We start from the raw sequence: 21,394 nt of genomic DNA, 5'->3' as shown, positions 1-21,394 counted from the left end.
TTAAGAGGGTTGGCTCACAAAGTATTTTGGGGGGATGCTTAAGTGACATGGACTATTTCTAGTTTAACAAGGAGTTGCTAGAATCATGAACTAAAATTCAGATCCTGTGTTATGCAGGTAATGAAATTACACGATTATTCAGGTCTTAAAAGTCAAATCATTATTATCGGTGTTCAAAATTATTTTAGCATAAGTGCAGTTACAAAGATGCTAAGTTTATTTTAAACATTTTAATAATTTACATTATTATATGTGACATAATATTATATATGCTATACTATATATACACACACTATATTACATACTGTATTATATATTGTGACTATATTAGATATTATATGTTATGAATTACTGTATTACAGATTATTTGTTTAGATTACTGAATATATTATTATAATAGGTCACTATAAATTATTTAAGTAATACAAATTATTTGTGATTATTCTTAATCTTTTAAGTTATTTTTAGGATTATGTTTAAACACTGTTAAAGTAAATATCTGCATTTAAATGTATTTAAATATGAGTTTTGTTTTAGCTTACAGCTTTTTGTCTGAATTTATTTTTTTGAGAAAGAATCATTATTCTGGTATAATAAAGCATAGTAAGGTGTTAATATTTTATATAAAATGTTTGACAGGAACAAACAATTAATGAAATGTCAGTTGTATTCTTTCAATTATTCAGAATTAAAGGCATTGAAATATTTTGGAGCAGGAAGTTTGAGCATTTGGGGTTTACTTTCCAAAAATTACTAGTGATAAGTTGTTTCATAGTGAATAAATAGTTGGTCCACAAATAAACCTTATTGTAATTCTTCCTATTGATTCACTGAAATCAAAATATTTTTCTGAAATATTGCTGGTTCACCAAGCTTTTGCTGAATGCAAGATAAGGTCTAAGTCATAGCTTTCTGGTGAACTGCTGGTTACCAGATATAATGGTCCAGCATTTTCATGGTCTGCACTAGAACTGGAAACTTCTTCAAGGGTCTGCTGCGCAGATCAGCAGCTATCCAGGACTTCAGATTTCTTGTTACAGAGCCAGAAAGAACCCTTCATTCTTCAGTGTGGTTGACACTACAGCTAGTATCAGGGAGAGTGAAACTGTGGAGCTGTAAGCATGTCCTGTGACACAGAATATGCTGCATCAGCAGATGCTAATGGAAAAATTAGAGTTCCTTAAACATTCACAATGGTAAATGTATAGGTATTGCATTTTGTTGCATATTACATCTAATAAAAATATGTTTAGTGACATCAGCCATTTGTATTTTACAGGGGTTTTAATCACTTTTTTTTTTTTTTTTTTTTTGCAAATAATTTCACTGCCTTTTAGTGACATCTGCTGGAAGAAGTAATCCCACCTTCTACTGATAAACAGACAAGAAGAGCACTCAGAAGTTTTGTCACACATATTTTCTTGAAACACTGAAATTTTGAAACAAAGCTCATTCAGAATTGAAGTGCCATGTTTGCAGCACTACATAGTATTTTCCCCAAATCCAATTAAAACTAGAGGATTGTGTTAAAAAGTTCCTAAGTGTTCCAAAACTAAAGCTGGTCTTGGAAGGCAAAAAAAGAGGGAAAGATAATCCACATTTAAAATTTACAGTTGGTTGGCTGGAGCAGAATACTGGGTGGTCTCCCAAAATATAGGCCACATAATTACTCTAGTTTCTCAGAACTGCAACAAGGATAAATATGAGCATACAACATCTGCAGCTAACCTGAAGTCAATCAAGTCCTATACAAGTGACCCCAAATGCTCTTAAAGTATACTTGAATAAAGTTTGTTCACTATTTGTTGATACTGTTTATTTTTATAGGTCTAAATAGATTACTGGGAATTTCTCAAAAAAGCTGCTCTTGAAATACTCCTAATACTAGTTGAAATGACAGAAGTGTCTCGAGATGTATTTGCACAAGCTGCAGTTGTAATATTTGATTGTTGTACAAAAAACTGTACAATACAAATAATGCATTTTGGTAGTCTAGCAGGCATGGATACTAAATAGCTAAACTTTTTGCTACAGCCTTCTGCAAAACATTTTGACTCCTTACAAGAGCAAGGTATAGGGAAGGAATGCTGTTTATATAGCAGTAGTACATGTTGCTTTGAGTTTTAAATCTATTATGGGTTTTCATCTACTATGGTTAGATCTGTTATGGTTCTTCATAAATGTTTATTGGAAATTTTATAATTACCTTTCCCTTTGTAGGAAAACTGCTATGCCAACATTATGGGAATCACTAGAAGAACCTGATATACTTGATACTACTGAATTTGAATATTTATTCTCCAAAGACACCACTCAGGAAAAAAGAAAACCATTATCAGAGACTTATGAAAAAAAAACCAAGGCCAAAAAGGTATTTATTGTTTCTTTGTGTTTTCTTTTTTTGTGTCACTGTTTAGTTTTACATTTTAAGAAAACCCTCTTTTTATTTACTATTGAATGAACAGATAATAGATGGGTTTGTAAATCTCATTTTAAAGCAAAATAGGTGGACTGCTGATTGAACTCTTGCTTGAGAATGCAAGGTTATTATTTACCTTGGAAGATTTCTTGACTTTGAAAATGAAAGTTCCACATCCCAGTGAGGTAGAAAAAACATCGTATAGGAGAACTGAATGAAAGTTCTAATATGAGTCTAAAAGTGCCAATATTACAGGCTGTGTCTGTCCTTGAACTGATCTATAGTTAAACGCTGTCATTAAGTTACTCTAGCAAACCTCTTTTCCATTGAGATGAATTTTATTGGAAAAACAAAGCATAAAGCAAGATAGGACTGTTAGACATTTTAAATAAGGGATGCCAGAAAACTTTTTTCTGGTATAGCTAAAAAGAGCTGTGTCAGGAAGGGACAGGATGATCATGTCTTTAATGGCCAAAAGTTTATGCAGTAACTATGTCATTACTGTAGCACAGATATTGTGTGCCTCAGACATGATTCATTACAGAGAGAGCTTGTAGTTGTCAATTACTATGTGCAGATAGGACAAAGAAATGGCATTAGTAGTATTTGCTGCAGGAAAAATTCTAGGCTGAATAATAGTCAATACTGTTTTCCTAAAACAATGTGGTTATGTATTAGAAACCTATTTAAATATATACTATATTGTAAATCTCTTTGAGCTTACCTGCTTGGAACCACAAGAGGGCACTTTGTATGTAGGCTATGCTGTCTATGTTCAACTTTATAATACATATCATGTGAAATATACACACATAGGTACATATCAGTGCAATCAGATCTTTCAAAACACCTTTGATCATAAACTTCCTGTGTTGTGTCGTAGCGCAATAGGTAATGAGAAGTGTAAATAAGGCTATAGGATTTATAAGATTCAAACTCATGTGATGCAAAAAGTGAAAAATGAAAAATGGGGCCAGGATGGGGGCATGCTGGCATTTGTAAATACACCCTAAAGAAATTATTAATTGTTGCAGTCCTTCAAATGTTAGATTGAAGTTGGACATGAACATCTCTGTGAAAAATATTTTTACATATTTTACTTGACAAATGATTCAAGTGCATATGGCACATAGTACACAGCTGTATCTGTAAATCCCATTAGTTCACATTTGTGATGCCCTCTTTCTAAAATGTATTTTTACATTTCATTGATATACCTCTTTCAGAAAGATTTATTTAATAGGAAATAACAGGTTTCTAAAGAACTTTGAAGAAAAACATAACCAATGTAACTTTAATGGAGAAATAATATGCACAAATAGTTACCTTTGTATTTCAAAATCACAGCAATTGAGTGAATATACCTATTTCTCCAGGTGTATGACAGCAAACCAGGTAGAGAATTAGGCCTGTACTCTGAAAGATTAAATTGCATTATTCTTTTCCCTTGCTGCTTTGTAAACTAATGTATTTGCTACAGCAGCACAATTTTTTAATGATCTCTCTTAACTTTATCCAAAATCAAATTGGATAATAGTTACTCTATACAATATAGGAAATAATGGTATAATAATAAGTACTATTTCTTGTGAGAAACCAATGTATTTTCTTACAAAGATATCTTCTTTATTTATGTCACTGTTTGGATTATTCTGGTTTGTTATTAACTGTAAGCTTATTGTTTTAAGACTAGGGATATATTTACTGAAACTAATGAAATGAAAAAAGTTCATTTAAAGTACTGTGTGAAAACACAAAAATAAATCCCCTAAGAGATAAAGTAACAGTTATATCTGTTATTATGTCCTTAGTTTGGTAAAACTCATGCGATTATGATCATGGTGTGATAAACCATGGGAACTGTAGGGCTTTCTGTGAAAATTTAAAAAACTCATGGTCAAAAATACCAAACTTTCTGTCATTTGGTCAATTTAAAAATAAATCAGCTTTTAGAATTCACATTAAACTTGACTCTAAGTGAGTATAGAAGCATTTTCTTATTGTATATCCTGTCTTTCAGCCTTTCTTTGTTAAATGACTCATGGTAGCAGATGAATGTTTTTACAGACAGTTGGTCCTCTTAGATGGTCCTGTGTTTTTTATTTGTCTCTCTGAAAGCCCAGATGTCTGCAGGCTGGCTCCAGTGGATCAGTCTTGGTGGGCTGCAAGTGATACAGTAGTAGAGAGACGTTTTATTTAGTTACAGGAGGGTTTATTAGTAGATTATAACAGAAAGCTCCTGTAGATTAACGTAAAACTTACCAGTTCTGCCGGCTTCATTTGTGCTTTCTCATGCTTTTTCTTGGCTCTCAACTTTTCTTGTGTTTTTTCCAACAATTATATCTATCTACTAGGGTTTTAACAACAATCTTTTTCTTTGCTTCAGTACAGAAATTTGTGCTTGTCTGGTCTTAAGAATGCTACAGGTGTAATAGTGTATGGAATTGTATAGTCTGGTTAAAGATGCTTTCTACAGGCAATAAGACAGACACATGAATCTTACGAGGTTCATCATATTATAATTTTTAGCTGATGCTGCACCATTTTGTATTTTTTTGTAAATTCCTTTCTCATGTTCTATAAAAAAGCCTTCCAGAGCAATATACAGGTACAGTGATAGAATCTGGAGTATTAGTTTGTGTTTGGAATAGGTAAGCTATTTTATTTAATAATACATGTTAGTGCTGACCTATTCACTGCATTAAATCTCTTCTCCTCTGCACAAACTTTGTCCTGTTTCATACCATCTTATACAAACTAAGTTCAGCTTGCTTGGTATTTAGAGAAATGACAGACCAATAGGTGGTGCAGGATTGCTTATTAAAACGCAATTAATTAATACTTTTCTCCTTGAATGAGAGTTACATCAGTACCTCACAATCAAGTTCCTTATGCAATTGGAAGTAAGATTCTATCTTTGAAGTTAGAGGGGAATTGTTTCTCATTTAACTGGGTCTTCTTTATAAAACTAAGGAAGCTTTAAGAATTAGTGGCCTGTTGAATTATGACTTCTCTACCATCTATTTACATTTCTCTTGCAGTTCAAATAAAATAATATTATTCAATTTATTCTCAGAATTCTTATTTTTGTGAAACCACTGAAATAATCTGTATACTTAATCTGTGGAATGAATGCTTCTGTGGAAAGTATCACATTAAGCCTATAGAAATTTCACTTTGTTCTATTCTTACCCATTTCTCCACATAGTCGACACCTCATGGCAACACAGATTAAAATATTCACCATATGCTGTGCTTTTGTTGCTTACAGCTGATAGATATCTACCATTTTCAGCCAGAAGTATCTAAATCTTGTCCTACATAAATGGAATGGATGGTCTGTATTCCAGTACGATTTGGCAAGTTATGCTCAGAAGAGAAACTTCTGAGTATATACTTGTATTCATATATATATTTATACATATATAATGTATTTACAATATAATATGTAATTTATAAAATAAATACTTACAATATAGACTATATATATACTCCTACATATACTCAGTGTCAAAATAGCAGAATACATTTGAGGATTCTCTGGGCATCTATGCTGGGTCTGGTTACCTTGGTATTTTCACTTATGACCTGGATAATGGAATATTAACTCTGCAGCCACCACCTAGTTGTGGGAGGCTTATACTGCAGTAGACCCTTCAGTAAGCTTTCATGTATCAGAGATATGGTCTGAAATATAGGGATAAGCACAAAGCTAATACAGTTAACCAGGGTTAATACAGTTAAGGATATTCAGCTACCTAGAAATAAGATGGGGTACAACTGGCTAACTGTCTAGGTAATAGTTCAGCAGAAAGGATCTTGGGGTTATAATGGCTCACAAGAGGAACATGAATTGTCAAATCGTGGTACTACTAAAAAGGGAAAACAGAACTCTGATAGAAGTATTGCTTGCAAGACAATCTACTTAGCCATGTCTCAGTTAAGAACTGCATCTAGATTTAGGCATTACAGCCTTTCATTAAAAATGTTTACTAACTGTAAAGAGTCAATAGGAGTGAGAAAAGAATTGAATTATTATGATTGTTTAGTCTAGAAAAGAGAAGGTTGTTTGGGACATGCAGTAAATGTCATCAAGTGCATGCAGCTGCTGCAAAGAAAAATTACGAAAAGCTTTCTAAAAGCAAGGATACCAAAGGAATGCAGAACAATTTTGGCTAGGGAAATTGTGTTTCTGTATTGGGAGATCTTTAAGAAAATTTGTTTAGAATGATACACATCTAATTGATACTTTCTTGAAGTGCAGAAATGCTTTGGATGACATTTTGAGTGCCTTTCCAACATCATGATTATGTTACTCAGTTAAAAGGCATAAAGTCCCCTTTCTGTCCATTGTCCTATGGATAGAAACAGCTGACTATCCTTTTTTCCAGAGTGGAAGCACTTTCATGATTCCCAAATTCATTGCTTTTGTGCCTGCCAGAAAATGGCTTTTAATTCAGTTACACTAGTTTCTAGAGGCTATCATCCTGACATGAGAATGAAATGATTAGAATTTGAAATGCAGTTGTTAAAAAATGAGATATTCTAACAAGTATGTGGGGAAAAAAGGAAGTTAAGAACCTTCCAGCAGCAATGCTAATATAACTTCTTAAAGGACTGCATAGAGGGTGATTTTATTTATTTTTAGGCATATATTAAATTATTTTGGAAAAAATGTAGTACATTCACTTGATAGTGATACAATGTAAACATAATATAGTTTAAATGAAGGTCAGATGCACCTTTCTAGTACACTTATATATTCTTGAAGTTTGTTACAGTAATGCTTACCAGGGCTTAGAATCTCTGCAAGGTCTGTGGCTGTTCATACTTCTGTGATCATGCACTCCTTTGGAAAATCTAGCAGCTTTGGAAGAACCTCTTATTTTTTTTCCAACTCTACATCCTCTGAAATATTTCAGAAAACCCTTATTCTTGTGCATTTATCTGCTCTGAATATATGCAATCTTGTAAACAAAAGTTCTATGATATTCTATAGATAATGATCAAAATAAATATTCTAGGGTTTTAGGTATTACGTCTTGAGAGTAGAATTTGTCTTTTCTGGATGGGGAGAATTTACTGTCTAGATGAATATATTAGGTATGTCCCAATATTAGAGCAAAATTGTGCAATATATTTAAGAATTAATAAATACAATTCTTCTCTCATAAGAATGCTTCTGAAGTGTGAGACTAAAAGCATTATAATCTTATATGACGTAGTACAATGCAGTGATTTTTTTGGATGCGATATCTATGAAATGGAAAAGAGACTCTTGCTTGCATCCTGACTTTCCCAGAGAGTCTAGATGGGTAAATAATGTAAGGAAAGAGTGGGATTTATTTCCTAGGATAGTTCTGAAGTGGTTGAATTTGCATCAGGTGAAGTTGAATTTACTGGAAAAAATAAAGAAGTTCATTAGCATCTGAATATGAATCAAATAAATTTCTCTCTTGTTTTGGCTAATTCAATTAGCTTAATCTAAATGTGTAAGTTACTGGTATAGTGCAGCTTGGCAATATACATTGGATCTAAAAGTATTTACACTAAGTCTTTAGTTAAGCTTTTTCAAATGCACGTAGTTGGTCCCACTTTCAAAATTATTTAGAAGTTACAGTTTCTTGGAAATCAAAAAGAAAAAGGGCTAGATCCACCAGGTTATTTTAGTACATAACTTCAATTTAGGTATTGATTCTATTGGACATTTGGACTTCAAATGCCTTTTGAATATTACTCCTTTTTTTTAACTCCTATTTTTAAAGTATCACTGACATGCTTGTGAAAGTGCGACTGTTAATCTAGACTATTTTCATCAACATTTCTGTATTTTCTTATGCTTAGATTTCAGTTGTAGCATTCTGGACATATGATTTCTGCACCTATTGTATTATCCACTAACACTCACATTAAAGCATTTATCTAGGAACGTATGGTTTATTTTAAAAAACATATTGTAAGTTAATATTTGTGAAATTTGTAAATGAGCTTCAACTATAAAGTTTTATGTACCAAAAATGTTCAACTGTAAGTAGATTCAGTACAGTACCATTAAGGTCTGTAGCGGTTTATGAAAACAATGAAAACTGAAAACAATTAGTGTATTAAAACTAACCTGTTTTTCTGGGGAAAAAAATCAGTTGTTTTTGAAAGCAACTCAGTTTTCAGTAGATTTGAATATAATTTGAAGGATCTAGCATCTTTCTCAGACTCTGAAAGTCTTCTATAGATGTTTTCATGTCAGATGAAGGACTGAAGTTTTACATGCAAACAGTTTTGCTTTCATTCATTCTAAACTGTTAACATTTCTTGTTTGTACATATCCATGCAAATTTTTAAGCTTATGGGTACATGTAATTGTTTTCAAGGCATAGGTTCTCCCTTTCCTGTTGAATTTGCAGAACCAAAACCTGTTCTTCCAAATAGAAGGAAGGCAGAATTAGGACATATATTTTGGAATTAAATAAAAACCATGATTCATTATATATTAAGCTATGATACCCTGTAAGCCTGAAAAAGAGGTAATTTAGAAAAGAACATTCCTTTGCTGTGATTTATTCCATGTGCATTCTGTAGCTCCATTGCTGGACTTACACATATTTTGAAGTTGCATTAGTTTTTCCAATATATTTGAGCACTTGTTAGTAACTTATCCTCAAAAACTCAAGTATTTTCTATACTTTTTCAAGAAACAGGATAGTTGGATATTTGTGATGCCACTCTGTCTTCATCTTACAAAAAAAATGAGTAAATGTCAAGTAATTTGTGTCAGGTGTATGCTCCAAATGAAAGTCCATCAATCATTTTTGGCCCTTTAGTGCAATGATTATCATTTCAAAGACGCAGGAGGACATTAAAGATAATGGCTTTTCTGTTGTCTATTATCTCTAACAGACTTCACATAATTATTAACATGTGTTCTCATTTAAGAAGAGTGTCAATATTTTGAGTGAATTGCATTTTTTTAACTGAAAGGGATATGTCTGTCAGCAAGTTTTTTGTCCATCTAACTAAATGAGGAATTACAATTAATGAATTTTGTGTTTCTGCAAGAAGGGCAGATATTGCAGAAAATGTTGGAAGCTCTGCAGGGTTGAAACACAATGTCTGTCTTCAGCTGTCTGCATAAGATAATAAGCAGTGTTCAAACTTGAGTAGAAGTAGTAAAATGCTAGTGCGTGCTCTTCCGAGGCACTCTCACTTTCTTTTTATTTTTTGTGCTGTACTGAGAAGAATGAATACGGCATTTCCTTGTTTACCACAAAGCTCTGCAGTCATGTAGGATATGGAAAGTATCTGTAAAGGGTAAATATCTATTTTGTGGCTTTGTCTTGTTTTTACAGTTCTGATAGGAATAAAAATATGGAAGTACGTTTCTTACTAGCTCATTTCTTACCTCCTATTTTATCCTGAGAAATTGCCATTTGCTTGTCCTTTAGCAAAAGGCTAAAAATAGTGGGTTTTTTTCATCCAACAGAATTGCAAATAGAATTACATGTCTCCCAAAATATTTTTTAAATATTTAAAAAATATAAAGCTGTGGTTCATCCCTGTTAAACAAAAAATAGTTAAACTTGGGTCTCCTTTGAGTAGGAATAGAAGAGATAATGTCTAGTCTTAAGCTTCTGAAATTTCTTTGGTAACTCTTGGAGTGTTTATGTAGAATGGCTTGAAGGGCATACTTACTTGCTTCTTGTGCAGGATATTCTTCCTCTGTTCGAACAGGGTTTCAGCAGACTACTTATGGGTCCAGGCTGTTGACTTCACCATAAAAGTTAATGAGTGGGAATGGAGGGAAACACTGTGATATGCAGGACAGCTTTTTAGCTTATGGTTTCTCTCAATAAATTTAAATATTATGGAAAGAATCCATGCACCAGCAGGAGGAAGGATTTAGCTTTTAATCACTAAAGTAAACTGAATCTGTTCAGATTTCAGCACCAGTAAGTGTCCTGGACAGAATGTAGACATTACAGTTAGACAAAACAGTGAAGTCTGTCGTATAATATTTAATGAAATACATTTCTGGCTACATTAGAGAAACACCTTTTAATGGGAATGACAAAATAATTTATGAATGTATTCAAGCTTCACTATGTCTCCACTTTTAAATTAGATGATATATATTTGAAAGATGTAGAAGGGGCACTCGTGTACAGCAAATCAACAAACTTAATAACATTAAAAAATAGTTGGGGAACACCACATAGAACAAATAATGATATGGATCAGTGAATTAAATGAATTAGCACCAGCAGTCACAATTTTGTCACTGAGCCAGAAGATGCTGCATCCATTACAATGATACATTCATAGTCTGGAGGAGTGGCAGGCAGCTGGCAAACCCTGCCAGCTGGCATAGCAGCATCAACTGGCGTCAGCTGGATTTTAGCTGCTTACCTGACACTGCCAGCTACAAGCAAGTCCCAATATGCTGAGAGGTGATCAGTGATTTGTCTTTTAAAAGCATAGACTAAATAGTTCAATGCAGTCTTTACAAACTTTCATTTTATTTGCCTTATGGTTTTTATGGCCTGGAAAAGTGCTGATTTTTTTGTGTCTTCTTTCCATTTGGAATTCACACACATATTTAATTTCCTGTCAGTGACTTCCCCAGAATAACCATAATTTGGGGCAAAATGAGTATCTCTGAAAATATGTTCTCTGTTTTACTACTGATTATATATTTTCGTTGCAAAATCTTTCAAGTTACACATTGATTCTAGAAACCTATGACAGAAGTCCTAAGGACTTAGCATTACAACTGTGTTTTTAGAGTAGTTTTATGCCTGATTTAAGCTATTCTGTTGTCTTGTTGCTCCATTTTTGCTCTTTAATGAATAAAATATTAGCCTTCAGTTACAGATTTCAGCTGGTTGAAGCTATTTCAGGTAGTCTGAGTCTAGTTTGATGCCTGGTAATTGTGACCATGTGTACATTTGTCTAAAATGCATGTGAACATACAGTTAGTTGGCCATTTTAATCTCTGTTTTAGCTTTTAATCTCTGTTTTAGCTTTTAAAATTATGCAGGATCTTCTTTAAAATTTTTTTCACTAATCTTTTAAGGAGGAAGTCTTGCTTAGCAATGTGAGCTAGTTTGATCATATCTGGAGAATATATTAGCACTTAAAAATACTTTAATGGAATGATTTCAAATGTCATATTGGCTACAACAGCTTTAGTCTGGAAAGGTTTTGCCTCAAACTAGGCATGTCTAATGGGGTTTATGACAACCTGTGAATTTGCCCCTGAACAAGGTCAACTTGGAGGTCAGTGAATGCTATACAAATTGCATACTACTCAAGCCTGTAATTATCCCTGTAAGAAGTTAATGTGCTGGGGAGTTCAGCAAATTCATGTAAAGCTTCAGAAATGACCATGATAAACTGAGCAGGTACTTATATTTGCACTGAAAAATCACAGTCAGCAGGATGTGATGCTTACAGAGTATTAATTTATGGTAACTTGTAGCCAAATCATCTTGTCTGCTTGTGTACTCAGGAGATAAACAGCCGGAATTCTTTCTCATTTGAAGAAAACCCTTTAAATAATATTACTTTCTTAATATCCAGCATACGTGCTGTACATATAGGCTGGAAAAAAACTCTCAGGATAGATTTTATTTCCAATTTTGGCAGAAAATATGCAACATCTACTTTAGCATAAGTTCATTAAATGTTGAGTCCCTACAATAGGGACATAAAATATCTGTCAGATCTTTGTTGAAGGCAGCATGTATTCCCGCTTGTTCATGTATTGTCCAATTTCAGTACTCTATAAATAAGAACTAACTGCATTTTCAGGTGAAAATGTCACTATAATTTCTCTTTTTCCTGTATTTTTCAACTACAAATCTACTTTTATGTAGGTGAATGACTAAGTAGTTGCACAGTTAAATATTCCTAAATCCCATAAAACATAGGTAAAAAACATTTGTATGAGTTAGTATAAATTTTGTCAGTTAACTGTCTGTAATGTGAGTAATCCAAATGTAATCCAAATATTAGTGTCATCCAACTATTAAAATTAAATTTGGATACATATAGATTAAATATTGTTCAGATACTAGAAATATAAATTTAGGGAAAACTTAGCTATTAGTTTTAATTTTACATATGAGTTAGTATTTTTAATAGTATTTGTTCAACACTGTGAAGCAAGCCAACTGCTTGGATCTGAACATTTCTTATTTTGAAGAACTTACGTCTGCATTGCATTTTGTGATGTGCTGCTGTCATATCTTCTTTATGACATAAAACAAAATCACAAATACCAACAGTCCAAACATTGTGGGAAGTTTGGTTTTGACATTTCTAACGTCTGAACTACACTTCTAAAATTCTGATGGTTTACTTTTCATTATTTATGGACTGATCCACATCAGTATCACTAATTTCTACCAGCCAAAATAACTTCCTCTTTTGTTAACCTAACAAAAAAAAGGTTTCCCTCCTTCCTTTTTGTTCTCCTCACCCCACCCAACATCTGAAAAGATTACAGTCTGAATGTCAGTATATTATACTAACAAGTGTCTGTTACCCAAAGTGTGAACAAGGTCCTCAAATGCTTGTGAAGTGTCAAGGGTGTGGAAGAAGCACATTCAGACAAGAGTGAAAGCAATCCTTTCAGTAGCCCTAGTGTTCCAGAAATAATGTTGAGAGGGCATAAGAAGACAATTCTCCAATTCCCCTTGGTCAGGAATTGATCCTTTGTCAAAAAGATAGACTTAAATGTGTTCACACTGAAACATAAACTAGCAGACAAACTAAGGACATTGTGATCTACTCAGAGTGTCATAAATAGTTCTGCCCTGCTCACTTTAAGGAGAAAACGGAAAAAGTATATTCCAGAATAAATATTTGATGTGCCTTTTTTCCTTCTTAATAGCATCCTACAAGTAAGAGGTGATGTTCTTTACTAGACCTGGTCAGAATTCAAGCTTACATTTATCAGCCATTTGTTAACGTGCAGAGCATAGAGATAAGATGAAGGTCTTACTATCACATTTAGTTAATAAAAAGGTTTGATGTTTGGAGAGACACTGAATTCAGTTCACAAATTAGCTCCAGTTGTTAATGTGAATGAACCCTTTGTAGTGTTCATTTGATCTCTGATCACTTTGCATCATCTTTCTAGATTATCAAATTGTTGGATGGAAAACGGTCTCAAACTGTAGGTATTCTAATATCCAGTTTGCACCTGGAGATGAAGGATATTCAACAAGGTAAGTGTTTCTGATGCTTCATGTATCATACTTGCATGGATATTTTCTCATAGCCCTCTTCAGAGAATTTCTTACATTACAGAATGTGCTTTGAATATAGTCCTCTTTTAGATCTCAGAAGAATCATCCTTCCAGTATATTCCAGTATATGTAAAAGTATCACCTAAATAATCAGAATTGAATTTAGGTACAACTCCTTCTGTACCATTTCAGTTCACATATCACTTTCAGTACAGTGTTTTCTCAAAACTGTTTTATGTTCCTCCCCTACACTTCCCTCCTTTTTCTTAAGCAAGTCCTCCACTGACAAAAATTGAATGGAGGGCTTATATATAAATCTTTTGGGCTTCAAACATGCAGTCGGTATTTGTTGAATGTTTAAATTTTGCTTCATTAGCATTATAAAAAGCACATCCCACACTGATGCAGCAACCACATAGCAATCAGAAAGATGATTACTGGATGGCATTTCTCAAAGCGTAGGACTGCTCAATGTATAAATTCCATTACTGGTAGAAATTATCTGCGTTTGCCAATACAACTGTAGAGAAATAAAGATTTTTCAGAACACTGGGGTAATTCAGATTCTGCTTATGTTCTGGATTTAAAAAGATATTGTTTAAGGATATTGTTTATTTCTTTTTCACATTAAAAAAAGGAAAATATTCACCATTTAAAACAACTGCTGGAAGAATTCAAGTTGATGTCTCCTTTTTGCTATTGTTTTTCCTCCATCACATGCAAATACTGGGTAGAGTGTTGAGATGCTGCTGGCATTGATTATTATTAAATTCAGAAGAGCCTTTGAGCATCTAGCACTTTAAAAGCACAAGGGCTTACAGATGTCTCTTGGGATGGAGGGAAACAACGAAAAGAAGGAATAACTTTGTGCCTGCCAGTATTGTGTGAAAGGTATCAGAATGAGATGGAAAAAAAACTGCTATTACTAAAGGTCTGAATAATTTGCTGGCAGGAATTACAACAGCATAGGATAGGATAGCAGCTGTATCATAAAAACTGGGTAGTATTCTTAAGTATCTTCAGAGATGTTTTCATGACTTTCTATTTTCCATGCCATGATGTTCTACTAAAATAGAACATCTCTATCTACCTACTTATCTATCTATCAGTCATTTGCTGTACTTCTATAGCTTTTGAAACCCTCTGGCCAATTTATACCAAATTTAAGGGAAAAGAATAAGTCAAATGTTTGGGTGTGTATACACTAGCATTTTAGCTTGAATCAGCAGTGCATTTTTGAATCAAACTTAGCAGTTGTTCCCTTTGCTCTGTTTGCATTGCAGAGCAATGCAGAGCAGTCTCAGAGTGCAGAAACATCCTTCAGAATGAAATTAAATGAGATGTGCTCTAGGAGCACACCAGTGGTCTCCACCTACAGTAGACTTTAAATTCCACAGGATCAGATGGGAGATAGTTAAAACTCCCTGAAATGTGTATAGTGTGGGCACTGGATCCTCACTACCAGCTGTTGCTGTCTACAAATCCATTTCTAAAGACTACACTACTTGCAGTTGTAGACACAGCTAATGTAGTCCTACAAGTTTAATGAAAATTAGAGTGTTGGTAGAAAAGAGCATCAAAACAAGTGCTGTCACTGAAGGAAAGTTTATAACTCATCACCCTCTCTGTTCTGAGGTAGCAAATGACTGGCCTGTCAGCACATGTTACTCAAAGCAGCAGTAGGATGTGCTGCCTCTTGCTTATGGAAACAGCTAGGAGATACAAACGGGATTTGGGAATACTGTTAGTGGAACTTTTTTTTGAAATACAGTAACAAAGCAGGATGAGGTACTCTAATCAAGATCTGTGTGCAGAGACTAGGGAAAAAAACAGTTCACCAGACTCAGGGGAAACATCTGTTCTGTAGAGAGGATCTTTAGAAATGCATACTACAATGAAGACAAAAGTAGAATTATGGTTGTTTCTCTTTTAGTGTGTGTCTATCCCCTAGTATTTTGTTTAAGTTAAATCTGTGTGCAGTCCTGCCTAACAGCAGACAAATTCTTTGAAGACTGCTATAGTCAACGTACTGGGTGAAAAAAGATCATAATAAGCTAAATAGCTCATGACAATGCCTAACCAAAAAAGCATATGACCATTGGGTGATGAATGTCAAAGTTCTTTTTTTTTTAACAAAGTGAAGTTACAAAGAGCTACCTCTAAGAAACATGAAAATTAAGCACTCATCCCTTTTTTCAAGCCAATTTCCACTGCATAATTCAGTATGTGAAAGACAAGGAAGAGAAAAGTTAATGGTCTTTGGCAGCTTGCAACAGGGAATGAAGAAACCTGAAGCAAAAGAAAGTTGAAATGAAAAAAAGAAAAAGGATATCTAATTTAATTTCAAGTTTTTCTGACCATGTTTATTGAAGAGCCATGTACGAATGAATTTACTGTCCATGTATACTGTACTGGTTACTCTACCTTAAGTAGCAGTTACAGAAATGCAGATAGAGAAAAACTGTTCTCAAATGAACTGCCCTATGCATAAAGAGGCATGCAAAATTGTAGAGAAGACAAAACAAGAGTAATCACAAGAAAAATTACATCCTTCTTTAAAATAGTGTGAGATTTCTGCATCTATAGGATTACCCTCTCAAATTAAACAGCTTCACAGCATATTCTGTAGATAGCTCAGCAGTGCAAAACAAGTGAGTGACCATATCTGGCACCCAGATGTTTCAGTTTGCATTTGATAATGAGCCAGCTGCCACACTTCAAGAAGGGAATCTCCCACACGTGTTTGTTCGAGAGAGTGAAGTCCATCCTTTGCTGATAAATTTAAATTCTTGCTCTATCTGAGTAGTCTAGGGAGAAGAAAATGTAAGACTGAATGATTATTTTGGCTACTGTTGGTATGATATGATGCAGAGGGAAAGTTAACATTGTCATGCTGCACCTGTCCTAACAGTCAGCTTTTTGGTAGGTGGGAAAGGAGAAGAAATCCTAGGTGCTGTAATGTTCTGAGAACACTAACAAATTTTATTGGTGAATCTGGTACTGAAAAGGGTAATGTAGTTTCTGATTAGACCACTATTAATAATATTCGTTTCCTGAGCAGGAGCAGCAGACAGAAATTCTGTCTGTCTCAGTATGCTATATAGGATCTGTATTTATATTTAAAAAACAAATAGCAATAATCAAATTGTGCATAGGTTTGAGATTATTTTCAAGGCTTCCTCTCTGTTGTTTTTTTTTTTTATTCTTTATAAACAAGAGATGAGGAATAGTGGAGATCAACTGTTAGGTAAGGAACATGCCTTAACACTACACACTTAAAGAAGTAATCTCCGTTTCGTATCAATGCACTTCTGTTTTACTTTTCCTATCATTGTTCAGCTGAAATATTACAGCTTGAGAGAAACTTCTGGCTCAAGACTACTTGTATGGCTTTGCTGTTGAAATATTACAACTCACTCCACAGTGAGGTGTTTCACTTCTGTTTCTAATGGGAAATGCTGGTTACAACTGTATGCGAAGACCTTCTGTGGACACTGGTCCCAACTTTTTACAGGGTAACATTCCAGTCACTCAGGCAGTTCCCAATACAGTAGCTAGCAGTAGCAGTATACTGGAAAACACATAATAATACTCTTTTCTGCAGTGTATGTCATCTGTGCCAGCTTCCCATGAGCTACTGAGATCTTTGTTCAAAAGTAAACTGGCAAAATTGTGGGGCAGCCCAGATGAAAAAAAGTTTTAGTTGCAGAAAATGGGATGTAGATAAAATGTAGATGCCTGTGTCTAAACGAGTGATTCTCCCAAATCCCTCCCTACCTCCATAGTACCTGCCTTTTGCCACTAAAATTGTGGGGCACCAGAAGTTCTGCTTCTGTACATTGCTGGAAATAGTTCACTGTCTAATACCCCTGATTTCCATCAGGATGCATTAACTAGATGGTCTTACACGCTGGTATATTTTACTTGGGACCAAATCTATGAGATGCAGTAGATCACACCAGATGCACACTTTACAGCTTATTGCACTCTTTGTGGCAATAAAGTGCCATATTACTCCATGCAGAACAGCTGCAGGCTTTCCTAGTACATTTACCAAGGCAAGAGTTTAACACTGTAGCACTACAACATTGACAGAACTTAGCCTATATGGCAAAGGGGAGAATTTAACGCTGATCCTTGGCATTGAGACTATTTCTGATGCTAATTTAGTGGTTTGGTTTTTTTCTTTCCTAGATTTTAAGCAATTAAATATAACGTCTGAGACTCCATCTATTAAATCAGAGTAGCACTGGCCAACCTGTAATAGCATGTATGGGGACCTGGTATGTTTATTGTGCTTTTGGAACATTCTTATGTTCACCAACAATGTAAATTATCTGTGCAGAGGCACATTAAGCTTTAAAATATTAGAGAAATGTATTTGATCACACTTAGATGGGATGGATTAGAATGGATTTTGTTAAAAAGCCTAGGTCATGCTATCTGCTTTTGTAGATTCACCTTCATTATTGGGGTTTTTTTGGTTGCTTCTCAAATGTGGAATATATTTTTATTATAGTGTCACAGTAATTATATTCTGCTGGTGAACAATGCACGTAACTATCGTGCCACTCTGCATCAAGCTTTTTTGCGTGGCATTGTAGGAGGGGACCAACTTTCTAGAAAGAACACAGTTATGATACTACTGTACAATGTCAGTCAACCAGTTGAAAAGTGTTTGATGGGTCTTCTCCAACTTTGTGATTTACCCTCCATTGTCAACATATTGGAGTAAATAATTGGAAGAATGTGAACAGCAGATTAACTCACCCAGACTGCTGATCAGTCCAATAATCATTCTAATTCTATACTGTGTTTCTAATCATCCTGGGATTTCTGTGTGGTCTAATGAGAGGCCATAGAAGTTACAGAAATAGGTTGCACTGTCTTAGTGCAATTTATCATTTATGGCACATCTAAACTTATCATTGTTATCCATGCACTTTTTCTTAGCATCTGAAAGACTATGTTTTATATGTATAAGGCAAACTATTCCAAAGCAACTCTAATCTGCAGACTTTGATGTGCTCAGAATTTCTGAATCCCAGTTTGTGTTTTAACCATATCATGCAGCACAAATAGTTTCACAGTTCCTTTCTCTATTATATTTTGTAAATACTTCTGGATAAAGATAAATGCTTTGGAATCTTTCTTACTTGCACTATGTGAACAGAGTTTTATTGGGGTTTCAACTAAAATATTTTGCAGGATGGAAGCATAGATTATAAGGGTTTAAAGACTGTTGTTCCAAAGTTGTGTGACTTTTCCACCTACACAGAATACTACATGTATGCATTCTATATATACTGTATACTATGTGTGAAGTATAGAGATAGCTGCATACCCATCTCAGAAGTTGGGAAACAATTTTCTTTAAAAGTTATTTTCTTTGTTCTGGAAAATTCACAACATATGTTTTTGTGAGTCTGCCTTGGGCATCCAGCCTGATGTGGGTAGGTTAACATGAGTGCCAGAGTCTTTTGCTCATGACTTCTTGCAGAAGTTGAGCTTTCTTAGTCTTCTAAACCTACATTGTGCCCATGGTGCTTCTTCGTAATGTATATTTTATTGGGGTTTTGTGTCGCATGATAGTTAAATACTGGAGAAAACCTCTAAATAAGTTTAGAACATATCAATTTGTCAGAAGTAAACCAGAGTGATTTGGATATTTTAGGCAGTTTTGCCAAGTAGGGATAAGTATTTAACAATTGTTGTCATTTTCTAATTGACTAGATTAGTCATAATTTAATTTAAATTTCCCAGTGACGAGCTTCACGTTCCCATGAAATCAAGCCTTACTTAGCAGAATGTACTACATAAAACAATAAAGTACTTCCAGGTCAAATAAATGTACCTTTGGCAAGTTCTTTTTATTTAAATAACATATTTCAGTTCTATCATTAGGGAGCAGTTAAGGTGATTTCTTCATATTTCATAGTTTAATTGTCACATTAAGTGGTTTGATACTGCTGAGTATATGTAAGCTCTGTCAGCAGGACTTAAATCCTGATTTAACCAAAATGTGTTTAGTAGGAGTGAGGCTGTATATCAGAATCAGCCTTAAGACTGTTGGTATTTAAGCTGGTTAAGAGGAGAGAAGTGTATTTTTCAAATTTAACCTCGAAGTTCTACAGTTGTATGTAGACTGCACACACTCAGCTTTTCTTTGGTTTACATTTTTGAAGTGATAAAACAGAGTATGTGAAAAATCTGTGCAGTAGGGAATCTGTTTTTTACAGTTCAATTCATTTTTAAAAAGTGAGTCTGTTTAAAAACCCTTGGTACAAGTTTATATTCTTAGCAATACTCGTAGTATGTGAAACGTAGTTGGCAAGTATTTTTATGTGTGCCTGTTAGTTTGAATGCACGATGCTGATCTGTTTTTTGTCCTAGCTGACGGTTATTATATCCTAATGGGTGCAACCCTGCACTAATGATCCTTGTGTATATAAATTCTTCTTGTTGTGAGCAGACACCATAGGCCACATAAAAATGTTTGCCTCAATTTCCCTGCAAAAAAGGATCTCAGAAACCAGACTTGGCCAAGTAACAGATTTTTTAAAGGTAGAGGAACCCAATAAAATTACCAGCTTTTCACAGCATGAGTCTACTTCCTTTCGGCATATTGTGAGGTGTAGGTGAAATATTCTAACTGAACTGACAGTGTAAGGAAGACAGCTAACTAGAAGGCAAGATAAAAGTAAAAACCACCGATGATGATTGATATTGTAATAGCTATTAATTGTTTTGGAGCCTCTTTTGTAGATTTATGATACTTCACCTATATTACTTACACTTATGTGAGTCTTGATATAATGAGATTTAATGCAGTAAAGTATCACGGTTAAATTCACTGTATAGGAAGAGCATTTTGAAAAGCTTCTGAAGGCTTTTATTCATTTTAATAATGTTAATATACATATGATTAAAACTGGGGTTTGTTTTTCACAGAAAAATTAGAGAAGCTTTTGTTCCTCGTAACTCTAAGTAAAATAATTAGTTTCTTTGATCTGGTGTAATGGGTTTTTTTCAGCTGCCCCAATTCAAGTTAATTTACACAACATACTGTGAATGTATTGCACATGCCATATTTTAAGAATGTGAAGAATACTAAGACACCTGTAATTCAGGGTTTTCTTCCAGCTTTTCAAAATCAATGCTTCTTTTTTTAAAAATGGGACAATCTTCATAATTTTACGTTTTCATTTTTGTCTTCTGCTCCAAATGTGTATGGCATTAAATTTGATCAGTGTGAATGAAAAAAGATATAAGGGCAAAGATAAAGATATTAAAATACATTAAGATGAAATAAAGGAATCTGTGTGGATTTTGGAGTACTTCTGACTTTTTGGGAGCGTGTCTCTGTGTACATTAGCATCCTAAGACGTCCAGCTATCATTGAATTGAGTAATATGGCTAGATTTTTAACTGCAGCCTGTCTACATGGACAGAGCCAATAATAGCAGGACAGGTTGTATAGCAAGTAAATCCCAAAATATTTTCTTGGTACTTTTATACAATCACATACTTGTCCAAAAGAGAAAATAATTCATATTAATGTCTCATAACACTGATTATTAATAATTCTGTTAAAAATGTGTTCATTTATCAGATTGCATTTTATTAGTTTGATCTCAAATATTTTTTGCTTTATCATGACACTTCAAAACAATACTGATTTGTTAGAAACATGGATAAGAAAATACAGCATTAAAACCCACTTTGCTAT

General features: G+C 34.0%; 1 protein-coding gene across 7 annotated transcripts in view; it reads left to right on the top strand.

Moving 5' to 3' along the window:
- FMN1 (formin 1) overlaps nucleotides 1-21,394 on the top strand; it is a 208,851-nt gene that overhangs the window by 107,589 nt on the left and 79,868 nt on the right. For all 7 annotated transcript variants that reach the window (XM_030041745.2, XM_030041760.2, XM_030041739.2 and 4 more), the window contains 2 exons: nucleotides 2,221-2,371; nucleotides 13,557-13,644. In XM_030041745.2, coding sequence (XP_029897605.1) covers nucleotides 2,221-2,371; nucleotides 13,557-13,644 — 239 coding nt within the window. The remainder of the gene's footprint in view (nucleotides 1-2,220; nucleotides 2,372-13,556; nucleotides 13,645-21,394) is intronic.

Source organism: Aquila chrysaetos, chromosome 2 (assembly GCF_900496995.4).
Source record: "Aquila chrysaetos chrysaetos chromosome 2, bAquChr1.4, whole genome shotgun sequence".
Lineage (NCBI taxonomy): Eukaryota > Metazoa > Chordata > Aves > Accipitriformes > Accipitridae > Aquila > Aquila chrysaetos.
This window is presented reverse-complemented; position numbering and strand designations above follow the sequence as displayed.